Source organism: Panthera pardus, unplaced genomic scaffold (genome assembly GCF_024362965.1).
Source record: "Panthera pardus isolate Hobbes unplaced genomic scaffold, ASM2436296v1 HiC_scaffold_8, whole genome shotgun sequence".
Lineage (NCBI taxonomy): Eukaryota > Metazoa > Chordata > Mammalia > Carnivora > Felidae > Panthera > Panthera pardus.
The window spans coordinates 74,228,830-74,254,257 of record NW_026527013.1 but is presented as its reverse complement, the minus strand read 5'-3'; the positions used below and the strand labels follow the sequence as shown (position 1 = coordinate 74,254,257).

General features: G+C 45.4%; 1 protein-coding gene and 1 long non-coding RNA gene across 6 annotated transcripts in view; one reads left to right on the top strand and one right to left on the bottom strand.

The window, feature by feature from the left end:
• LOC109268022 (uncharacterized) overlaps positions 1-25,428 on the bottom strand; it is a 130,462-nt gene that overhangs the window by 877 nt on the left and 104,157 nt on the right. The gene's annotated exons all lie outside the window — the stretch shown is intronic.
• Positions 1-25,428, top strand: part of POU6F2 (POU class 6 homeobox 2) — a 485,355-nt gene that overhangs the window by 455,458 nt on the left and 4,469 nt on the right. For all 5 annotated transcript variants that reach the window (XM_053898237.1, XM_053898234.1, XM_053898235.1 and 2 more), the window contains 3 exons: positions 3,057-3,263; positions 15,759-15,927; positions 24,930-25,098. In XM_053898237.1, coding sequence (XP_053754212.1) covers positions 3,057-3,263; positions 15,759-15,927; positions 24,930-25,098 — 545 coding nt within the window. The remainder of the gene's footprint in view (positions 1-3,056; positions 3,264-15,758; positions 15,928-24,929; positions 25,099-25,428) is intronic.

Below are 25,428 nucleotides of genomic sequence, written 5' to 3'. Positions count from 1 at the left end.
AGAGGAATCGGAGCCAACCCAAGCAGAATAGGCACGTCTGGGAATTTTTAGACGACACAGTGTGTGATCCTCTCTACCCACCACGAATGGGAGATAGTTAAAATCAGCATGTGGTAGTGCACTGGGGAATATTAGAAAACTCACCATGACGGGGCACCTGGGTGGCTCAGTTGGTTAAGCGTCTGACTCTTGATTTTGGCCCAGGTCATGATCTCACGGTTAGTGGGTTGGAGCCCCTCAGAGGGCTCTGTGCTGACAGTGTGGTGCCTGCTTGGGATTCTCTCTCTCCCCCTCCCCTGCTCATATGCTCTCTCTCTCTCTTTTTCAAAATAAATAAACTTAGGGGAAAACTCCCACAATGCACTGCCAAGTTTTTGACATGCTGAGATGGTCGCCCCAGCGCCCCTGCAAGGGGAACAAAAACGAGAAACCCATGGCTTCACAGAACGCTGCCCACCCCCGCCCCCCACCTGGCAGCCAAACCCTCCTTATTAAAGGTCCTCGCAGTCATGCAGTTCCAGATCCCTCTGGCTCGGCCACTAGTGTGCCCTACCCTCAGCAAGTGATGCTGGGGCTCACGAGAGAGAGGAGCCGGTGGGGAGGAGACGCCAGTGACACCATGTTTTAGTAATGTCGAACACGGTACTGGGAGCGAGGCTGCACTCAGGGGAAAGGCTGGGGGAGTCGTTTGCATTCGCCTTTCTTCTTTCCACCAGGAAAGCAGGCAAAGCGGCTCATTACCGCGAGGCGAGCACAGACTGGTGTCAATCTTCTCGGGGCACAATGCCTCCCAGCCTCTGTGTGCTCTGCAGCTGTCAGGTGCCGCGCCTCGCTCCCAAGCCTTCTCCCGGCTTAGATGCACACTGGCTCCTCAACACGGTGACATCCTGCCTAAAATAGAACCCATAGCCCTGCCCCCTGAATGGAAGCATCCGGCTTCCACAGGCCTTCCAGCGAGGCCGATCCCGTGGGGTGGGGCTTCTCAGGCCTAAGACACGGGGAAGCCAGAGGGGACAGGTGAGCACAGGTGAGGGACAGGGGGCCTGTTCCCCAGGCCTCCCGACACTGCCCGTGGGGTCAGAGGAACAGCCTGTGAATCCTGAGCTGCTCAGAGCAAGACCACTCATCAAGAAAGCACTCATGTGCTCTAAAGGACTGATGCGGACCTGACCTTGCAGCACTGATAGGGCGCGTTCAGGGCCATGCTGCGGGCGGGACGTTGCAGGTGCTACGCTCAGTGAGACTCTGGAGCTGCAGGCTCCCCAGGGACCTGCACACCTCTCTCGCTCTCGAAGTACCTACTGGATCTTCACTGGCAGTAAGACAACTGCCACCGATACTTAGGATTCACACAGCGGCTCCGGTAGTGCCGCCCCACAGGGGCTTTGGTGGTGGGAACAACGGCCAGTGGGGAGGGGCAGTTTCTCCGTCATCATCTCGGTCACTGAACGGTGCGGGCTTGTGGCTCTTCCTGGGTCCTCGCTGCATCCGGGATCCCGAAGGTAGCTGAGTCTAGACACCATTCATTCCGAAGACATTTACTGAGAACCTATGTCCAAAGCCCTCTTGGAGTACAGTGTGGGCAGGAAACAGAATCATTTATAAACTCAGACCACAGGCAGCCTATTGCCTGGAGGAAAATTGCAAACGGTACACAGTGCCCTCCCTGACAAGCGGGTCCCCTCCCGTGTCCTCCATGTGGTGGGCGCCAGGTGACATAATGGAAGACCAAGCATCCGGGGGTCAGCCGGACCTGGACTCCAGCTCTGTCACTTACAAACTCTTCCATCAGGTGACAGGTAGCCTCCGTGGTCTTATCCACTTAAAGGGGGCGGGACTGATGCCCACTTCATAGCTGTTGTAAGAATGTGGAATGAATGAAACCATATACATGAGAGCACTTCCTGGGACAGTATTATTAATATGTCCTGGTGGCCCCCAGGCCACGTTACCACAGTTCACATCTGGGAGGGGACCCTGGAAGGTGACTCAAAAGATCCTGTGCTGTGCAGGAGGAAGCATCCAACCGCCGGTTCCGTGACTCCCCCAGGAGAGTCCATAAGCTGGGGAAACATCGATCATATTTTCGTTTTGCAAGGATTAAATTTGTCCCTAGCAACACACAACTGTGATCTACGTTTCCAGGCCTCAGAGACGCGCTGCACATTTGCTGCCCTGCCCGCTGCTCCCTTTGTCCTTAGCACAGTGACTGGGTCCAGCCGGGCCCCTCCTGCTGGACACTCCACACCATCCCTTCACTGAAGCCAGAAGCTACCAGATGCAACAAGAAACCTCTGCCACCGGCCACCGGAGCCTTGAAACTCTAACCCTGAGGGCCCAGTGTCAAACCCATTGTTTCAAATGCACGTTTTCAAAATTTCTGTCCTCAGTTGTCATGTCAACTCTATCTTAAGAGTTTCAAACATTTGTTTATGATTCCAGTTCTCTCAAGCCTTCAGAAAGCTGAGGCTCTTGGACTGAGCTGGTAGGCGGCACAGCTGGCAATGGAATCCTGTCTCCCTGACCCCAGAACCTGGGCTCTTGACCATCATGAGCACCAGGATGCCGACGCCCCAGTTCCGGTTGGGATGTCAGGGACTTTGAGCGAGGAGCAGGGTGTTGGTAGAATAGAGGAGAGTGAGGCAGAGGAAAGGGTGTGTGTTTGAGGTGCTCCTGTGGGTTAGGGAATGTGGCTCCCCAGTCAGACGAGGGCCTTGGTTGCCATGAGATGTCCATCTTCTATCTGGTTCTAAGACAAAGTAGACATCTTGCTGCCCCTGGCAGAAATCCCAGGTTTATGCCCTCACTGCAGCTTGATTTTACTTTTAATAAGATGCTTCCCCCTCCCTTCTCATGCACTTCACTCGTGTGCTCATCCCTCCCGCAGACGCTCATGCCCTGCACTGGCTTCCCTACCCACATCTCCAGATGTGTTCACAGTCTCTGAATTTGCTCTCAGGAGCCACCTGCAGAAAGCAGGGCGTGAATCGTCTTCGGTTGCATGCGCAGACTCAGGGCAGAGCCCAGCGCCTCACCTTTGGGCCTGTCTCTTGCAGATTATTGGGACCATACCTCTGATGCCGAACCCGGGGCCATCGAGCCAAGCAGCGAGTGGCACTCAAGGCCTGCAAGTGCAGCCCATCACCCCCCAGCTCCTGACCAACGCCCAGGGCCAGATCATTGCCACGGTCATCGGGAACCAGATCCTGCCAGTGATCAACACCCAGGGCATCACGCTCTCACCCATCAAGCCCGGCCAGCAGGTAACCGCTCCACATCTCCTTCCCACTCATCTTCTGTTTGGTCTCAGTCAATGGAAGAGTCATTTTTAAATCACAAAATATGGAATCCCTGATCCTACCATCTCAATGATTTTAAAAGGCAAGGCGCTCTTTTTTCATCCTTAGTGAATATGGGTAAGGACTAAGTAGCTCTCTAATCTGAAAATACAAATCTGTTAAATTATAAACAGAGACAGTGGCCTAAAATTCAATAGGGATGTGTTCTTGCTTGGACATTTGTGATACGTAATTTTCAGTTTTTAAAAGGGGTCAAGAAGGAGCCAAGACCATTTATGTCCTAACTGTAAATGAAAAAAAAAAATCACTCCATCGTGCACTAAAGCAGAGAACGTCCTGTAACAGGACAGGTGTGTACAATACACAGAAGTGGGAGTGACACACAGCTTTGTCCAAAGAGTTTTGAGTTCTCACAGAGAAAATGGTTTGGGGAGTGACTATCGATGGACAAAGACGGAGTAGGAGTTACCCAGGTAAATAATGGGATCACAACATTCCAGGCCACGGGAACAGCAGGCCCAAAGGCAGGAAAAGATGAAGGAGGATAGAGGTTGGGAGACAGAAGAAAGGCTCATGTGATTGGAGCACAGGAGCAGGCTGAGGGCAGTCATGGAAAGGGCTCCATGATCAAGCTGAAGAGGATGGCCTTTGTCTCTGTGTGATCTTGAACACATCATGCACCGTCGTTGTGCCCCCCGTTTCCTCATCTGTAAAATGGACATAACCGGTACCTATCTCACAGAGCATTTTGTGAGGACTAAATGAATCAACATAGTGGTTAGTGCCTGGCCCACCATGAGCACTTACATAGTCACGAGGATGGTGATGATCATTTACCCTGCAGCCCCGGGAATCTGTCCAAGGTATTTAAAGAGAGGAATGATATGCTCAGCTTTATTTTTCAAGAAGACAACTCTGGTAGCAGATGGAGGTTGAGCTGTAGTGATGAAACGTCTATTGCAAACAAGCCACTTAGGAGGCGACAGCAAAACACAAAGAAGAATTTATGAAAGCACGTACTGGTAGCTGAAATAAGGGTCTGGATTATAGTAGCGCCCGGGACAGCATCTGAGAGTCACGAGTGCATACATTGTAGCTGAAAACAAATCCAACATCCAGAGAAACCATGACAAGAGAAGGAAGATAAGGAGAGCATGAGGGGCAAGAGAAGAAAGAAAGACAAAGCAAAGGAGTCACTTTGGGAGACATCAGCTTTTAAGGTAGGGAAGATGGAGGGAGAGGTAGAAAAGGTGGCTGAAAAAGCAGGAGAGGAATCCGAGCGTAACAATCTAGCATCCAAGAGCGTTTAAAAAGTAGGCAGTGGTCGCAGTGTCGAATGCTACAGGGATGAAATCAGGCAAAGTAACGGAGATACCTTAATCCCTCTGTATCTTTGTTGTACCATTTTAAAGTCTGAATCCACTCTATTTGAAACATTTTGAAACAAGCAGCTGGGGGAGTGAAGAAGCACAAGTTGGGCAAGGCTAAGATCCAGATGTGCAGTTGGAGGATGCGCTAACAAAAGAAAGGTGGTGGGAGGGGAAGACGAATACTCCCAGTGGGTGCAAGACTGAGTAGATGGCCTTGGGAGTTGTTGGAAAACCGTACAATGCAAAGCATCGAGCAAGGAAATAAAATTCAAAGGAAAAAGGAAAGAGAAAGCACTGATAAATTCTTCATCATTCATCTGCAACAAAGTAAAAGTCTCTCTCCAGAGACCTCGGCCATTTGGCTTCTGATCCAACCACAGGTACATCCCGTTCTTGGTGGCACTCAAAGGTTATGCTTGGAAAATCCATTTGCTTGTTCAATAAAGATTTTTAAAAATCTGTTGATATATATAGTTATGGACCACCTACTATTTGTCAGGCACCATACCTGGAAGCTGGGCTGGTCGACATAACAGATAACATGAGCCTTTCCTTCATGGAGTTCATGATCTAGCGAGGAAGATGGACATTCATCAAAGACTCGCACAAATATGTACCTAAGATCCACAGTAAGTGCCATGAGAGAGTAGCAAGGGGATCTATGAGCGTGTCTGGCAAGGAGACCTCGTCCACTGAGGGGCAAACACCAGGAAAAACCAAGCCAGGTGTGAACTCACTTCCCAGAGACAGAGACTCTGGTCTCATGCCCTTTGGTTCTGCCTCCAAATCTAAATCACTGCTGGGCGGAAGTGGGGGCAAGTTTCCCAACCCCCCCTTTTTCCTCAGCTTAACCACAGGCACTGGTACAGTCCCTGCCAAATATATCACTGAGAACTTCCTTCCCTTCTCCCCACTCCCGAGATCTCTCAGCTAGTTTATTTATTTTACATAACATCTACAAGGTGCCATTGGATCCTCTACCTTCTACATAGGTCCCCAGATAAGCCAAGAACCTCTACATTTTATTGGCTTTTTAAGACCTATTTCTATCTGTTCAAAACTATGCTAAAGTTATCTCTAGGGGGAGAAAGGAGATTGGCCTCTTTTCATACAATCTGCTAACAACTATTCCTGTCAGCAAAGCCAAGTTGTAAATTGCCACGAAGGTGATGAATTAATTATAAATCATTAACATTTAATACAAAGTAGCTCTCATCCTCACCTTGGATGTCAGAGGAGAGTGTTTCAGTGATAGACTCTACCAGTTACATACAATTGCAGCCCTAGATTTGAGGCAATGCAGTTTTAATCCAGGAGAAGGACATAGCCAAGAAATGGCAAATGATGGCGCCATTCCTCCACTCCTTGCCCAAAGTAAATGTCATTGATCCCTTGCCACAGTCCCTCTCATGAGCACAGATGCACCTCAGGAACATTCTCACACCACACCTGTTGGTCCCTAGAACAAACTTCATTTTCGCTATGGGATCATCTTGTCCTCTGCTGGTCTAACCACCATGACCATCTTCTTCACTGTAGAATTGGAGACCTAGCCATTGGGAAGAAACAGCCAGGCCCTTGTGTGTGGAGGGGATGCCTTGCAAATCCAATTTGTATCAGTTACAACCAACATCCCAGAGATCCGGACTGTCCTCGACGTACATACACATGCCTCCCTCATGTATGTGCATATGGAGAGAACACATGAGCACAGCTGGAAAAGAGTGACATCCGAACCGTCCGGAATCTCCCCAAGTCACCGCAGGCACTCCCCGGGCAAGTGCCAGTGGTCTAGTCTAATCCCAGAAAGATCAAGGGAACCAATGGTCAACCTGGTCAGAAATATCAGGAAATGGTAGAAATAAATGCAGGACTACTACTCTTTCTTCTTGGCATCAGCTCTGAAACAATTTGAAACACCTTGGAGCATATAGTAAAGTTAACAAGTTGGGTGAATTGACAGGAGGTGCACTAGTCTGAGTCCTGGATGTAAAAGCTGGGATTCTGAGGATAGCAGATCATAAAATGCCCAAGAGTCCAAAAGTAAAAAGCTCAGAGCTGGAGGTATAAGGATAGTGGTCTTCAATTTTTTCTTTAAATATAACCCTTTACATTGAAGAAATATAATACAGACAACCACTAAAAAATAAAGGATTTCTATCATACAGTAGAGAAGTTTCTCAATTTATTTTTTCATGTGATTTATGACAAATGCTTGATCTCACAAGAGCATGGTTCCAACAGTAAAATACGCCATAAATTACAGGAACAGAAAGTTCCCTGACTCAACACTCAGAAGGGAGTTCACTTCAGTGGAGTGAAGCACACGGCCCTTGGACCAGACAACCTGGGGTGATCTGTTTTAATTTAATAAAAATAATTGCATCTTCAATTTCATTTTAACATCTGCCTACCATTAACTAAAGGAACCTGAAGATCTAAGAGTCGCCCATCAACTGCTCCTGATCATGCTTTATTCCAATGATAAAAGATTGAGATCCTGCAAAGTGACCATCTGAAATGCAAACAAAATATTTTTTAAAAATATACCAAGATTCGACAGCCCTACATATAACCTTCACAGAATCACATCAGAGATTCTTGGGGAGCAGTTCAAGAAAATAAAATTCAGAAAAAGACTAGATAAAAGAAGAGACAGAAAGATGGAAGTATGTTTCTGTGCATAAAAAAAAAAGAAACTACTTAATACAAATATTTGGTGGAGCTTGAAAGTAACCTTTTGTTCCCTCCATGGGACCCAGCAGCGCTGGTGAATTATGGTAAACTCTCCCACCAAAGGGAGAGTGTCCCAGATCCCCCAGGTTGCCCTTCCTACCCTGTGACCATGAACTCATAACTTCTCCATAAGCAGCACAGACGTCATTTTTGTGTATATTTATTCTTCCCTTGACTAAATTCCAGCAGAAAGTAGTGGGAGACATTTGAAAGAAAAAAACAATATTGCAATTTGGAAAATCAAAGCAGGGAAATTTTCCAGAAATTAAATGCCATAGCTATAATGCTTGGAGACTGCCATCTATGAAAACACTCAATTTCTCCTCAAAAAGTAATCTTGGTGTTAACAGGAAACCAAAAGAAAGTAATTCATTTAAATTGACTCCCTGAGGCACTTGGGTGGCTCAGTTGGTTAAGCATCCGACTTCAGCTCAGGTCATGATCTCTCAGTTCGAGGGTTCGAGTCCCACGTCGGGCTCTGTGTTGACAGCTCAGAACCTGGAGCCTGCTTTGGATTCTGTGTCTCCCTCTCTCTACACCCCTTCCCTACTCATGCTCTGTCTCTCTCTCAAAAATAAATAAACATAAAAAAATTTGTTAATAAAAATAAAATAAATTGACTCCCCAGAATGCCATCTGATTATCCAAATCCATCCATTTTTTTTCCCAAGTAAATACAACATGTACTCCCTTACCTGTTTTTGAAAATCAACCACTCTTCCTAGCCCCTGCCTGAATCCGTGGTTCCCAATTTTTTTTTCTTGGAACCACCCAGAATGAGACATAAATGAGGCATTTCCACCTACCAGGGTGGCATTTTCCTAGATGGATGAAATGCGTATCAGTGACTCCAACACAAAACAGCCCTTTGACCTTCCACCCACACAACTGGGCATCTCGTCCTTCTGGTCTCCCCTTGTCACTCCCTGTCAAGCCCAGCCAACAAGCTCTCTGCACATGCTGTGCCCTGGCCTGGAATGCCTTTCCCACCTTCTCCCTCTGGAGAGCTCCAGCCACCATCCCTCCATCCAGGATGCCTCCTTCTCGAAGCTTCCCTGCATTGTTCCCTCAGCTCTGCTTTCCCCCTGCTCTATTCATTTTCATCAGCTGTGCTGTCATTAGGACTCTGTACCTGAAAGGCAGGAGCCAGAATGGCGGCCTCATTCCAGACTCTGCCCGTGGTGGGTGCTCAGTCAATTGTGTTAGGTTTAATTGCTGCCCAATTAATGGAGTTTTCCTCTCCAGCATCCCAGAGCCATGCTTCCAGAGTGGCCCAGCTCGGGCCCTTCTGTGCCTTTCCAATTCCGTGTGTTCTGTCAGTTTCCAGTATGTTCCACGTTAACGCCTCTAGGCAAACTTGAGAAGAGCTTCCACACAGCACTGCCTTCTCTATTCATCTCTCTCCAGAATGTCAGCACCTTCCTCTGGCAGCACTCTCTCACCTTATTATCTCAACTACATCTAGTCCCTCATTTGCTGCCCTGCTCTGTCTCTGAAGAGCCCCGGTTGTGTGTCTCAGGCTTGTTTTAGGACCATGGTGGCCTTCCCTGCCTGTGTCTGGATGTCTCCCCTAAATCTTGCCCCCATCCTGCCCTCCACACCTCCTCCCAGCCTCACAGGGCCTGGTGTGAGGGACGCTGCTATCAGCCCTCTTTCTTGAGCCCACTGTACTCAACTCTCTTGCAGACAGGAAGTGTCTGAAGGAGTCTAATATCTGGGCTTCTTCCTGCTTAGGTTAAAGAGCTGTTTCAAGGTCACAGAGAGAACTAGAAGGAAAATCCAGAGAGTCTCCAGGACCCTACCAAAAGGATAGCTCCCTTTTTGCTTTTTTCAAACTTTCCAAAAGATAATTCAAATCTCCACTGAATGTCAGGTTTCAGGCCCTCAAAATGTTTCAAGTTAGCCTGACCTGATGTAAACCCTAAATCTTCGCACATCTAACACCGGAGCTCCTGTCCTACCCACAGTAGAGTGAGCTCCTCAGTAACAGGCATACATTACGTCCTCCTCGTCCTTGAAGGTTCTTACTAAATCTGGGCTCTGGCTTCTCTTCCCTGGACATAATAAATCCACTTCCTTTACCCTTTTTTGAAGAGAAGCTCCTTCCAAAACCTCGTGTGGTCCCCCAACCATCAGCATCACCTGGGAACTTGTTAGAAATGCAAATTCTTGAGCCCCATCCCAGACAGAATGCATCAGACACTCTGGGCGAGGATGGGGGCACATGATCTGTGTTTTAACAGCCCTTCCAGGTGATTCTGACAAAGCTAAATCTTGAGACCCACTGACTTAATTTCTCTTCAAACTATTATAAGGTACACAGCACACACTTGGAAAAGTGCCAACCAGCGTGGGGAGGGAGAATCATGATGTCCCCCTACATGCTCTCGCTTCTGCCAGAACCCTTGGGGTTCTGTTCACGTTCTCATTGTACCACATGGGGATTTAGCCTGTGGTTCATTATGGCTCCCTCCCATTTGTAAAAGGCCAGACCTGCTCCATTTTGCCTTGGCGTAATTGGAGAGATTTTCTTTCCCCCAAGTTAATCTCTATTTAATCCCATTTGAATTTTACTGTTTATATGCATTCATTTTTCCAACTTGTCTAGCACATTCTACACTTCATTCCATTTTCCAAGACACTTGTCACCTCCACTTATTTTTATGGCAATTGTGGATTTAATTAGAAGGTGCTTTATTCCAGGAACTAAAACGTTATTGAGGATAGACTGTGCAACACATGGAAGCTATATGGGGACCAGTGGCACAGAAAACAAGAAAGTCTGGGAAGCGTGCTTATACTTGAATTTACTTTTGCTGAATACATTAAACACCCAGCAATTCCAACCAACACAAACAAACCCACAAAGGCCGCCTCTGAAAGGCAACAGGAATCCTGTTCTTTCCTGTGTGTCATTTCCTGTGCAAGATGGACGTTCCTTCCTCATTCCCCGGGTAATGCAAAGCCCCGGGCTAATATCAACTGCCCCCTTCCCTCTCCTTTTTTGTTGAGTCTGTGCTCTCAGCCTGTATGAGACTGCTTGGGCTGCCATAACAAAGGGCCACAGAGAGAGAGGGTGAAATTTATGGTCTCACGGCTCTGGAAGCTAGAAGCCCAAGGTCACTCCGTCAGCACAGATGCCTTCTCCTGAGGCCTCTCTCCTTGGCTTGCAGGTGTCCTTTAGCATCCTGTGTCCTCACATGGGCTTCCCTGTATACCAGTCTGTGTCCTAATCTCTTCTTTTAAGGACACCAGTCACACTGGATGAAGCCCTGCCCTACTGACCTCATTTTAAGTTAATTACCTCGTTGAAGAACTGATCTCCAATTATAGTCACATTCTGAGATACTGGAGGTTAGGACTTTAGCACATGAATTTGGGGTGGGACACATTTCAGCCCATAACACAGCCTACTTACATCTGACTTACATACAGCTCAATAAAAGGCAAGAAAGTGATTATTGGAACTTAGATGGAAATAAATTCCAGCCCCTTTAGGCAGTGAAGTGAGGGTAAAGTGAATATATAGAAAATATGGTCAGATGAACATGATACTGACTGAGTAAAGTAACTTTCGGGTACTACAGATAAGCGGGACTGATCAGGCAAAGGACAGTCTGTAGGCAACTCCACTTGAGATGTGCCCCAAACTACACCAAAATCATCATGCTCTCGCCACCTATGACTACCATGTTTCCTTTAAAAAATATGACATTTTAAATACTTCGGGACGTGTAGAAAAGAATCCTGAACTCAACAAATACATTGTCATATTGAACAAAACAGATATGTTCAAAATGATAGATCACCGTCTACATTTGCGCTGATCAGCTCTCCCGGTGTGGTTCACCGTGACCAATTTGAGCACATCTCATTTGCTTCCACGCCGCCCAGCTAGAGCTGCCTGCTGTCTCCCTGACTCATCACTGTCTGCAGTGGTAGACAGTAGGGTGGCCGCGTGCCTACAGGAAGGAGGGCTGGTGCGTGGGTCAGACTTCCTTGGCTTCAAAGCCCGCTTATACCTGCCGTATGACCCCAGGTAGGCCATGCGGCCTTTTTAAGTCTATTGCTTCTTCTGTAATGACAACACCGATACCGAATGAAGAGGGCTAATGCCAAGATTTAAAAGTATATGCAAAGACACGTGAGAAGTATCCCATAAATGGTAGCCATATGGTATCCATATAGTCAGACTCTCAAGAGCAAGACAATAGAACCAAACATTGGCCTTCATGAAAGCTTCTTACGTTTCCCTTTCTCTCCAGGAAGGGAAAGGAATAGTTTTTCCTTCAGGCTTCTAGCTTGTCCCTAATTCCCTGCACTTTCTTTTGGGAAACTATTCCAATGTTTTTTTTAAACTATTCCAATTTTTATGGCCAGTCATGTTTGAGGCATTTATACACCTATTTCTTTTGCCAATTATGCGCTACAAGTAATGCATGATTTTCAGATTTAAGTCAGTGTCTGAAAAACAACATCATTAAATCTCATTAAATAACATTTTTCTAATGCTGCGTATGTAAAGTCCATTAAAGTTTTATATTGAATCCCAGAGTTGTTTCATGAAGTGGCTTAAATCTCTGCTTTCCCTTTTCTTATTTGATACACATAGTTTAACCACAATATTTCTAAAGATTAATGCATCAAAATCACTAAACTAAGAATATCACAGATAAGGTTATTTTTTGGTCACTTACCTGGAAGAATTACAATTTTAGGGATGGGAAGTAACAGAGGTGGTCCCTCTACCATCCTCTTTTTCTGAGGGAAGAAGTTGTAAAAGAGGGTCAATCTCTGGGCTCATTTTGGTATGTACAAAAGGCTATCCTATCTGGACTTACAGGTGATTCTAATTTTTTTTTAATGTGTATTTATTTTTGAGAGAGAGAGGGAGCAGGGGAGGGGCAGAGAGAGAGACACAGAATCTAAAGCAGGCTCCAGGCTCTGAGCTGTCAGCACAGAGCCCAACACGGGGCTCGAACCCATGAATGATGAGGTTGTGACCTGAGCCGAAGTTGGACGCTTAACCGACTGAGCCACCCAGGACCCCCATGGGCTTACAAGTGATTCTAGAATTAACAGATACATGTTTACACTGGCCACTGGAATGAGATATGTGGGTTCCATTAAAGACGTTACTGCTTATATAATCTTGATTCTTGACAAGTAAGAACTTTTCAGGATTTTTATTAGTTTTTCCATACTGTCTGGTTGAACTTTGGAGGGAAAACAGAACCCCGGTGTCTTTTAAAAGTGCTTATTTACTTTGGAAGAAATATATCTTTGTTAGATTCTTAGATATCTTAGATTCATCTCATTCTCTGTGTGGGCATAGAACGAGCTTTTAAAAGAACTATTTAATTTTCTTCCTGAATTTCTTCTCCTGCATAGCTTAATGCATAAGCCCTAGTCAAAAAAGAAGCTTTTTGACTCCTTCGTGAGATTGCAGCCCACTAATTTTTTTCTCTCTGAGTTGTGCCTGAGAAAGAAAAAAATTAATTGATTATTGTCTTACCCAGTTCCTTGATGGTGCTTTACCACACCCAGGGCCAATAAAATATTGATGGAATGGTAAAGACAGAAGACTATCTCATGATTCAGTGACTCAAAACTGTGAAAAGCTTTTGTCAAGTAACAATATTTGGAAAGCAACTCAATAAGTTAGAAGGGGTAGACTGACATGCAAATATCCATCACATTTTATTAAGCAAATTAAAAATAGATTTCATCTTTAATATGTGTCCCTACAGAATAAAAGTTACTGGATTCAATTGTTGATTATGTGCTCAGCAGATTGGCTAATTACTTTGGGCAGATGCTTGATGCATATTAATTTGGGTTCCATGTCAATTATGACTATCTTTGTTCACAATCCAGTCTCCACTTAGCACAATTCAGTAACAATAAGGATGTTCACTTGAAATGTAACTGCAAGCAATTCTGATGGGGGACAGAATGGCATCGTGGAAAGAGCCATGAGCTATGAGTGATAGCCTGGATTCTAATGTGTTCCAGACCCCATGATCTTGGGCCAGGCATTTACTCCTCATCTTCGTGCTAGGCATAGCTGCTGCATAGGGATGTCATGTGAATCCAGGGAGCCAGAGCATCACCATGAGGGACCAGAAGGGGAAATAGCTCTTTAGGCACATGTCCAAAGTAGCACCTTAGTAACAGTTCTTTGAAGGTAACACATTAACTGATGGTTACAAACACATTAGGGGATTTAAAAGACTGACAAATCCCAAGCGTTGGCAAGGATATAGAGCAGCTGGAATTTTCATATATTGCTTGTGGGAATATGATGTGCTACAACCATTGGAAATCAGGTTGGTGCTTTCTTTAAAAAGTTCAACATGTATGTATAGTATGAGGCGATAACTTCCATAGTTCCACTCCTAGGTATTTACATAAGAGAAACGAAAACACAAGTATGCACAAAGACTTGTACATAAATGTTTATGACCGCTTTATTCATAATAGCCCCAAACTGGCAACAACACAAATGTCCATCCACAGATGAATGGATAAAGAACTTGTGGCAGAGACATCCATATAAATATAGATACATACACTACCAATATATACTATACCTACTACTCGGTGATACGAAGAGACAATGCTGCTGACACATGCAATGAAATGAACCTTAAAAACAGTATCCAAGCAAAAAAAGCCAGGTTTAAAAAAAAAAGGGTACATACTGTATGATCCCATTTTTAGAATCATGCCAAATGAGTCCGTTGTGACAGAAAGTGGGACAGTGGTTGTCTAGAACTGGGCACTGGGGGGAAACTGATTGCAAAGGGGATTAGGGAACTTTACGGAACGATTGGATGGAAGGTTCTATATCTTGATGTGATGGTGGTTTTACAGATGTACCTATTTGATAAAACTCATCAATCTGTATGCTTGAAATGGGCAAATTTCATCATGTATAAATTAGATCTTGATAAAATTGAATGAAAAACTGAATGCACACAGACACACACACACACACACACACACACACAGGGAAAGCAGTGACAAATGTCAATCTGAAATGTCCCAGGCTGGCTATCAGATACTGAGAAGGCGGTCGAAGATTGGGGCCTGACCTGATTCTACTCCCAGCCTGACTTCCTTTTATAAAAACTCTGCTACACTTCCGTGCATGTGATGATGGCCATGAAGGCAGTTTGTAAACCAAGAAGTGCTATCTCCCACCACAAAGAGGGCAGTGGCTGAGGCTGATGGTACACCTGTCTAGGATCTTGAGCTGCCCTGAGTGTCTGCTTTCTAGGAGGCAACACCCGCAAGGAGAGAGACCCCTCCTGGGTCTCCAAGGGGACCTGGTACCTGCAATCATTTCCCTTTCCTCTAACCTTCCTCTCCTCCGCTGGACTTCTCTCACTGCTCAGAACCACCGGCCTTTGATGAGCTGTAAAGGAGTCATGAATAAATGGACATAAAGACAGCCTTTCTCCAGGCACACTAAATTCTGAAAATTAGGTTAATTCTTGCTTGTGGCCTTGTGACTAAAAGCTTGAGCCCCAGGGTCAGGCTTCATGTGTCCAGATACCAGCTCCTCCACACCTACTGGATGAATGTATAAAAACCCTTTAACCTCTCAGAGCTCCGGCTTCTTTGTCTGCAAAAGAGAGGTCAAAACAACACCCACTTCACAGGCTGATATGAGCAAGGGCATGAAAGTCCTTAACACAGGGTGGCATGGAGTAAGAAAGTGACAACTGAAAGCTACAAATATTACTAGATATTTTTGTCCTGGCCGCCCTAGCTTCTCTCAGTTTCCTATAGGACATCAGAGAACGTTTTTCCCAGCCAGACTCTTTGATCCGGGGGAGCAGAAAGTCCCCGTAGTCAGTTCACACTCAGCCTAAATGGGAACTTTCCTAAAAATACCAGTTATGTAAGACAAAATGGTTGAGCGCAGCCACACCTTTAAGACCAAGTTCCACACTCCGAGGTCATTGTGAGCATTGTATTTCATCCGTACATACTTGAGAAAGAAACCTGTCAAGTGCTCTGTAATTGTGTGAACAGGCAAAAAGAGTCCAGCCACACGCCTTGGTCGAGAAATGTAGAAAATTGGGTGCTCCAGCAAGCCAAGTAGGGAATTAATAATATATTTAAGATTACTAATAAAATGCCTGTCAAGCAAGCAGCAACATATTATATACAAAAAAAAAAAATCCTGCCTGTTGTGTGGAGTTTACACTGTTCCTGAGAAGTATATATTCTTGGAAATAACAATTCAACCCCAGACGAAACTTCTATTCCCTGGCATTTCCACCCCCCCCTCTGATTTTTCACTCATGTGTGTATTTTTTTTACATCCCCCCCTCCCATGTAGCTCCACCAACCCTCCCAGACGTCAGTGGGTCAAGCAGCCTCCCAAAGCAGCCTTCTGCACCTGGCTCACAGCCAAGCATCCATGTCTCAAAGCCCAGTCCGGCAGGCTTCCTCTTCTTCCTCCTCATCCTCCTCTTCTTCAGCTTTGAGCGTGGGCCAGTTAGTCAGCAGTAAGTATCCTTTCTGGCTCGGTTAAATCATGGTGGCCTTCTTGTTGCCTATCTGCAATGCCTTCCGTTTTCTTTCTCTCTCTCTCTCTCTCTCTCTCTCTCTCTCGGTCCCCTCCTTCTTTCTCTCTGCCCCCCTCCCTCCCTCCGTCCCTCCCTCTTTCTCTTGCTCTTTCAACATCAAAGAGGAATTTCCTGGCCCTCCTAGGCCAATGCTGGAATAAGGTCCATGCCCGGGGCCAGAGGGCTCCCCCAAAGCACACCCACCTCGATGTGCACACGTAGGGGCTGATTTCCACCTCAAGTGCTTTCTGATGTGCTGAGTCAGTCCTGCCACTTCAGAAGGGAGAAACTGATCAGCTTGCAGGGCGTGAGCCACAGAGCTCAGAACTGAAATAACCAACAACAGGCGCTCAGCCAGCAGGTCAAGCTGCTTTTCTGTGTGTTTGAAGTCCCCTGCCATCCTATTTGTAGGTGTCAGAGGAAATAAAAGAGAGCGTGCCTGTGGGCGGGCGGGTGTGTGTGCACACTGAACTGGCTCCAGTGGCATGTGGGGGAAGCTGCATGGACCAGAATCGGATGAGAAATCTCTGAACAACCATTCATAAAATAAGCCTGCAAGTCGGCTTCCACATATATACATATAATTTTTAGAAATGGTATTTGGCCCCAGGTAAAGACGGCGTATGGATCACATGCAAATCGAAACTTACTAAGATGAAAGGGACCATGGCCCGATTTGATGTTAGATGTTCACCTTTCGTGCAATTTTTACTCATATATTAAAAAATCACAGAATGCACACTTAGATTATAATTCTCCAGGAGCCGAAAATCTAGTAATTATAGGTTTAAAGGGCTAAAGCACTGCATAGACATCTGTGCATAAAATAAGGACACATGTGAGTATCTGTGTTTGGTCAAGTGTCATAAATGACTTGTCATAATAGGAACAGTGGGGATCCTCACATATCATGTGTAATGCAAAGCAAAATAGAGGGTTTCCATGCCCTCCCCATACAAGCAATCCTTCCCCCCCCAAAAAAGAATATATGTATGAATATATGTATGTATATGCATACATATATATATATATATTCAATTATATGGATGATTATATGGAGAATTATATGGAGGAGAAAATGAGGAATTATGGGGAGATATTAAAATGCCCAGGAACTTCAGGGGACTAGCCTGGAGGCTCTTGGTCTCAAATATGGGTCAACATCAAACAGAGTTTCGGGATACACACAGAGTTTACCATCAACCAGTTATTTTTAAATATTTAAATATACAAACGCTGTCGTTTGGGCCAGAAACTCCAGTCTTACTTGAATAAAATCATAGATACAATTAATCTAATTATAGCCAGATTTTCCCCAATAAAGACACTCCTCATCACAGTGTTGCCAGACAAGATTTCAGCGTCATTCAAAGTCGATATTCCACCTAAGTTTACGCAAAATACTCTATTTGTAAATAGCATCAAGGTCATAACTTTAGGATAGGCTATTAATCTTTGGTCCTGAAAGAAAAAGAACTGAGACCAAACATCTTCTAGAGAAGAAATACGTTAAATATGATACAGTAAAGTACAAACCACCCCACAAATACAGGATTTTACACAATGTAGACAGTCACATTAGAAGACTAGAGAGGTGAACGAATGGATGAACAAACAGACAGATGGATGGATGACTCTGGATTCTCTCTAGTCACTTGTCTCAAACTGGGAGGGAAAGGATTAGCCTTTTTCAGAAACCAGTAATAGAGCTACTTCATGGGACAGATGGAATTTCAGTTGTACAGTTGCCAATGGGACATGTAAGTTCTAGGTGTATAAGTGACCCATATTACATATCTTGATATGAAATATAAAGAATGGAAATAGAGACTCCTTTGCCATAGGCAGTTGAGGCAGGAAACTCCAAACTCATATGCAGAGCCTAAATGATGAGTCTTCTCTGGCAGATATATGAGAGGCTCAGTAACGGGTTTACAATTGCTATGGATTTTGAGCACGTTGTCTAATTAATTTCTTTCTGTCTCAAAACCCAACTACACAATGAATGATACACGGAGCATTTCTCTAATGCTGATTACCCCAGGAAATCTCTGTTTAAGACTTCATTTGTAAAGTAGGGCTTTCCAAGCACTTTCAACACTCTGAACTTCATTTTAATATTCATAACGAGGTAATAGAAATCCTCATTTTCAGATCTTGTAACTGACATCAAATAGATCCTGAAACTACAACCCATCTTGGCCATCTACTGTCAGAGGGACCACATTCAGTCTTGGTTGTAAGACTGTGGCACTTGGTGTGACCAATCCAATGGGTGGCATGGCCAGGATGATAACCCAAATAGTCTGACTCAATGGGCCATACACATGCTATACAGTACAGCTGCCTTAAAAAATAAGATGTTTACACATAAATTTTATCCAGTGAAATTTGAACGACAATATATATCCGATCACCTAAATAGTCTTCAAATAACTTTTAAAAAGCCTGGACCCATGCCTCATAATTGAAGCACAGGCTTTTCCCTAAGCTAGACATTATGCATATTTTGAAATTTATATTCAAGCATGAACTACCCATTTTAAATTACTTTTGTCTGAGATGAAACTTCACCAAATCTGCAGATAGGATAATTTGGGAAGACCCAACCCCGTTCAGATGTAGTTGTTATGCAGGTTAAATTACAGGAGAATAAAAGGGTGTTTTAATCAGAGGCTGTCAACTTAAATATAAAAACATGTATTGAGCACCATGTATATACCAAGCACAGCAATAGAAATCAAGAAAGCAAAAATAAGCAAGATGTGCTCCCTGCACTGAGGGAGGTCATGAACTGGTAACAAAGAAATGCAGGTACAATAAAGATAAATGAAAGCTACAATCGACGCGTGAATAGGGACTATGGCAATATAATAGAGAGTTAACTAAGTTTTAGAGGTTGAGACAGAACAGAAGGACTTGCTAGAGTTAATAATCCTTGAATTGAGTTTGATGGTTAATCAGCAAATCCCTCCAAGAGATTAGGGCCATTGTATGAACCAAGTCAAACTGGATTTGAACCTATGGTCAAAACCTTGGTCAATGAACCCTCCCACATCACGGTCAAAGATTGTCACCATAGTGCTGGCAACTTGCCATTGTTCTAGATAAAACAGAACCAAAAATCACCCAAAAATCTTCCCCACTCTAGGCAAAAGAATACAGAGTGAATGCCTTAGCAATGATCACAGGATCTTCGTGTGCAAAGAACACCACATCTGAGCTCAGAACATCTGCACAGTATCTGTTCGCGGGACCTATACAGCTTATCCTGTGTTAAACCTTGCTTGTTCTCCACAGTCATCAGATGTAAATACAGTCTATAAGCAGGGCTTTTGAAAAGTCTAACAGAGTCAAACAAATGACTTGACAAATGTCCCAAATTGGCTCAAGATTTACACAATACTGTTTAAAAATAGGTACATTTCGGTCTTTTTATTCTTTGCTGAGTTTGGTTTTGTTTTGTTTTACAGTACACATGTTTTGAAGCCCTGGCCTGCAAACTTGATTTTTAGACAGCAAAGGACTACGGGCTAATCCCATAAAAAAATAAACCATAAAGGGAACATAAGGACGTATGGTGATGGCTTGTAGGCACCCCTGATTCCCATGATCACAATTCACACCATTTTCCACAATGAAGTCACCATATTGCATATTAAACTGTTCCCCCACATTACCTTGCACATTCTCAAATGGTTTATTTCTCAGAAATATTTGGTAAATATGCCCATTATCCGCTGTGAGAATAATATTAAGAACCAGATGGATGTTTACATAAGACAGTTAATTCATACTTGGCAGCTTCTTTAAAGTTGCATATCTTGTATATAAAAATCCCACAAGCAGAGGTTGTGAAAGCATGATGCTGATGGATGGTGGCTGTTCAACCCAGTCAGCAGCCCCTTTCGCTGATGTCCACATTAACTGGTGGAGGGAGCTAAAGTTTAAAAGCAAAACAAAACATCTCTGCTGGTCCATCCTTAGCACTCAGTTCAGTATGGACCCAGTGACCCTACAACCAGGGTCTGCAGAACAGGTCTGTTTTCACCCAATTTACATTTAGTTCCCATAAAAATCTTGTGCTCTTCAGCCTTTGCATCCCAGATTCGATTTGGGAAACATCATCATTACACTTAGGAATCACTGCCAATTTTCAATGCCAGTTTATTCTCAATCTCTAGGCCAGTTAATCTCTATAGAGGTTAATCTTCTGGCTCCTCCATAGCAAAGGGTGAGACTCAGGGTGGACCCTGGCAATTACTACTGTTGCTTTTTGACCCTGTACTTAATATATTGGGTTGACTCAACCCAAGCAAACTTCTTTTTTTTTTAATTTGTTTTTACATTTATTTATGTAAATTTTGAGAGACAGAGAGACAGAGAGAGCACAACTGGGGAGGGGCAGAGAGAGAAGGAGACAGAATCCAAAGCAGGCTCCAGGCTCTGGGCTGTCGGCACAGAGCCCGACGTGGGGCTCGAACTCACGGACCGCGAGATCATGACGTGAGCCGAAGTCGGACGCTTATCCTACTGAGCCACTCAGGCGCCCCAAACCTGAGCCAACTTCTATGAAAGGTTCCTCTTCCTCTTCAGTGCAGAGAAGGCCCAGACTGAGTTGCTCGAGTGCTGAATCCACCTGGGAGGGATCTGAGAGGCCCCTCAGAGGGGTGGCCATCAAGGTGGCCTCAGATTCATCCTTGAAATTAACCCAACCTCTTAGGGCCAGGGGACTAGACGAGGGAAAGCCAGACCTATCCCAGGATGGAATGTCAGCCTCTGAGCCAGGCTGACAGCTGAAGTGACATTCCAGGGAAGCTTCCATTTACCACATTCCTCTTGTTTTCCCTTCTCAAATAGAAAAGTATATACCCCTTAAGGAAGGTGAACTGTTCCAACGGTGGACCAGGGGGTGGGAATCCTCAAGAGTTTAAGATAGAAACTTTAGGATCCAAAAAAAAAATCCTTTTTTTTATTAATTCAAGACACCTTACAGACACCATCTAGTGAATTCTCCCAAAGTGTGAAAACAAGTCCCACATTTTTGTCCCAGGGTGGCCCCTCCTTTGGATGGGGAGACCTTCATAGACTTGACCCATGGAAAAAAACTGTAATAATTTATTTTACCATCTGATTTTATGGGTAAGAACAGTAATACGGAGAAAATCAGGTAGCCCATCTCCAGCAATTAACAAAGTACACAAACAAGGAGATAACTGATTTCCTCTCCCTGGGCCTTTATCCAACAGACCATCATGCAGTTTCAATTTCACCATTCCTAGCTCATCAGCCCTAGAAGTAGAACCAGAAAAAGACTAGAGTGGAAATGTGTGTGACAGAAGGAAGGAGCTCAGCCTCCTGGTGTAATGAGAGCGTGTTTGGAGCCCCATGGAAGACACTGGGCTCGGCGGGGCAGGTGCTCACGTCTCTGAGCTTTACAGCGAAGGTTTTGAGAATCGGCACAACGTCGCTCGGGGCCCAGGAGCAAGAGTTCATAGCTTTCTGTTCAACTCCGGTCATTGGCAGTAATCTGGCACACACATAGATTTAGTTGCCGGTCTCAAGGAACCAGTAAAGAAACATAAGCATGAAAGGCAGCAGGGGAAGGGAAGAAATAAGATAGAATGCATTTACATAAAATTGCAACCCAAGTCACAAACCTGCCCGGCACCACCAAGCTAAATCTGGTGTTGGCCCAGGGCCAGGGGCTGAAGCTCCATACTCTTGCCGGTTAAAGGCCCGCCCCTCACGTGCTGCCTCACTCCATTGATTCCTGTCCATCTAAAGATGGAGCCAATATAGGGCAACAAATATACTTCCCACAAGGACTACTTAGCTTTGCTCAGGGGAAAACTCTTCTCTCTAACTCCAGACTACACTAAATGGTGGGGGGGGGGGGTGTCAGGGGAGCGCGAGGATGGGGCACCTACCCAGGGGCCCCCCCTCACAGGGCTTTTGTGGCTGGTCACTCTTACACAGGTGGGACGGTAGTGGCATCTGGTGAATAATGATGGTAAAGGGGTCAAGAGAAGATAGCTGTGTGCAGAGGGCAAGATGCCCAGATGCGGGCAGGCCAGAAACAGAGAGAAGGCCCCTGTCTGTGGGCTCCGTGGATCCCCTGCATCAGAATCACCTGTGGTACTTGTTCAACATGCATGTCCTGGGCCCCATCAGGTGACCCCTAGTCACCTTTTAAGAAAAGCATCATCCTAAAGGTCACATTGTTACAAGGAAAGTTTCCAGCTTCCTATTTTCCACCCTTGGTTTTGAACCTTCACTTCCCACCCTATTTAAATATAAAAATGAATATTTATTTTTGAGAAGGTGAGGGGGGGGCTGCAAGTGGGGGAGGGGCAGACGGAGACGGGGACAGAGGATCCAAAATGGGCTCTGCACTCACAGCAGAGAGCTCCATGCGGGGCTAGAACTCACAAACCAGGAGATTGTGACCTGAGCCGAAATTAAAGTTGGTCGCTTAACCAACTGAGCCACCCAGGGACCTCCCCCCGTTCCAGCATTTGTGCTTTTCTGTCCTAGTTGCCCTCCTTCCTCCGTGGACCGTTAATATCACAGATATACTGCACATCTGTTCTGTTTATGTACCACGGCCCTTGGGGCGGCCACAACTATTGTCCAATCTAAGACTCTTCCACCTTCCCCCCACCCCCACGCCAGAACCAATTTCCACCCTGCTGGGAATGCACACTCTAAACGCAGCAGAGTCACAAAACCGGCTGAGCCAGGCAGCAGGTCTAAGGAGGGCTGCAGATGAGGAGGAGGGGCTCTCAGGGCAGCCAGAACCAGTTCTAGCTGACTGTTCCCAAGTTAAGTGCAAAGGGAGACCGGAGCAGCCAAACTTCTATTCAAATGAACATAAACCATAGAGGTGTTTTTTTTTTTTCTTTAGCAATCTCCCAATGTTTAAATGTTGGCAATTCCAAAAAACCGTAAGCTCTAGGAAAGCTGAGTTTGATGTGCAAGCTGCTCATTTGCAACTTCTGCTCTAGGAATGTTTAAATGAAGAAATGAGAGAAGAGGCTCCAGGCTGCTGGGTGTGTGGACTTGGCTTCCCAGAGTCCTTAGCAAACCCTCGGAGTCGCTCCAGGCTGCGGTGCTGATGGGACTTAAGATCCAGAGGGCAGCCTCTCCCGAGGACAACCCAAACAAGCCTTTTCTTTAACCAGGGAGAAAAAGCAAGATTTGTATAGTCACCCTCTGCCCCTGCCCAGGGACATAGATCCTCAATGTCCTACACTGAAAATGTTCTCCGCTCCTAGCACGAGCTCCCCAGCCCATAAAGGCCAATGCTCTTGCCTGCATTCTGTGCCCACCTCCCCAGAATATGGCCCCTTCATTCTCTGAAAGCTGCCCATTGGGCATGACCCAGATGAATCCTCCCTCCTACCACCTCTCCCTTCTCTGTAAATTCTGCGGCAGGGGTCACACCAATAGTTCTTGATTATACTCAGCCTGGTCTTTTTCTCCAATTGTTTCTCATTCATAATATTAAGTCCCAACCCCCTACAGACTATAAAGTCCTTAGAGACCGCAACTCCCCTCCTGCTTCTCTAGCTCCCTCTTAACACTCATTAGGACTCCCAGGAGTCACTTAAGAAATACTTAGAGACTGTCCATCGTGCTTGTACCTTGTACCACTTTTCAATCTTTCCTTGAACAAAATTATGACGAACAACACGTAAAAATTCTACAGGGGTTTTTCAAATGTGAACATAAAGAAGGTACGGTGCATACCTATATTGCTGATTCTATCGACAGAGTCCATTTCCCCTGTAATGACCATCTGTACCCAAAGCTCCAAGCCCCCCGCAGATATTAGCATGTTTATTTAAAAGTCTTTGAAAAATTGGCCCTTGAAATGCAAATGTTTATTTCTCTTCATGAGAACAGGAGTTTCTGTAGCCCTGAGCCCAGAAGACTAATCTAGTCCACCACAGTCCCTTGACAAGTGCTTGAATTTACTGAAATTGATGGATTATTGTGCAGAAAGAGGAAGAGAAAAACTTTTCACCTAAGTCCAAGGAATGAGGTGGAGAACAATAGAGTCAGCTGGCGGGGAGAGTGGCTTCGCTCCAGGCAGGATCGAGCAGCACTTTGAAATCTTCCCCTATCCCCAACCCATGCTGTCTCCAGCCTGGCGTTCGCTTTCATTTATCATTTATCTGGGGATCAGTAGCGGGAAGGGGGTGTTCGTTCTCCAGCTGTTGTGTCATTTCCCTTGATAAGTCCTAAATTGACCGCGTTCTCTGGTACCAAAGGAGTCTTCTTGCAGTAGGCATTTTTTATCATGTGCCCTTTTAAGGGACAAAGGCATCATGTCAGTAAACTGCTATCGGAGAACAAAAAAAAGATAATATTCGTCTCACAGCTTCATAAGCATGGTCTTCTGAGGGGCTAATGTGAACATAAGAAATTAGACAGCATTACCATCTGTTAGCCTGACAGCAGTGGTGATCCGGTGAAGGAAAAACACAAAATACTATTTTTTCCAAGGGCAATTTTTAGCCCTAAAGAATCCAATTAAGACATTTCAAATTGAAGCCTTTCCATGTTTATAGTTTCACACAATATTTGAACATCTTTATGGGCAAAATGGAGTTGCATCCCATAGCTAGTACCTTCCTGCCCTGACTGTTACTTGTGAACCCCAAGGGAGCATGCTCTTGTATTGTGAAAGCGGCGGTGTGAGCTTCCCGGGGTATTTTTCCAGGCAAGAAACATCCGAAGGATGATTTGTGGAGGTGTGATGGCTCGAAGATGGGATCTTGGGTGCCTCACATGGGACACACAGGGAACACTGGACAATGTTGGTTTCCCCACCACTCTGCTATCAAAGAGAGCCACTTTCTTAGAAGCCGTGATAAACAGATATTACTTGGATGTGTGTTGACGTATTGATCCTATTTTTAAAAACATCTCCACAGATCCTCAAACGGCAGCGGGTGAGGTGGATGGGGTTAATCTGGAGGAGATCCGAGAATTTGCCAAAGCTTTTAAAATCCGGCGCCTGTCCCTTGGCCTGACCCAGACTCAGGTGGGACAGGCTCTCAGTGCTACAGAGGGCCCCGCGTACAGCCAGTCGGCCATCTGCAGGTAACCCGTGCCCACATGCTGTCACCTCTCCTGGCCGGCCTGGGCCTCGTTTGTCCTCATGGCTCAGCTTTTCTTCTTCGGGTGGGCAGAGCTGGAGGGGTAGAGTATGGGGACTGAGTTTGGGGCGCTTACATGTTGGAACTGGTGACACTGATGGAAACGAAGGTGCTGAAGCAGATTTGGGGTCCTGGCTTGATAACTCCTGTCAACTCACAAAGAAGGCGGTCTCATTGGAAGTACCCCACCTCGGGCCAGGAGCTTCCTTCTGGACCTCCCCACCCTCCTGTGAGGCTGAGAGCCACGGTCTCCTGTCTGCAGACAGGCGTCCTG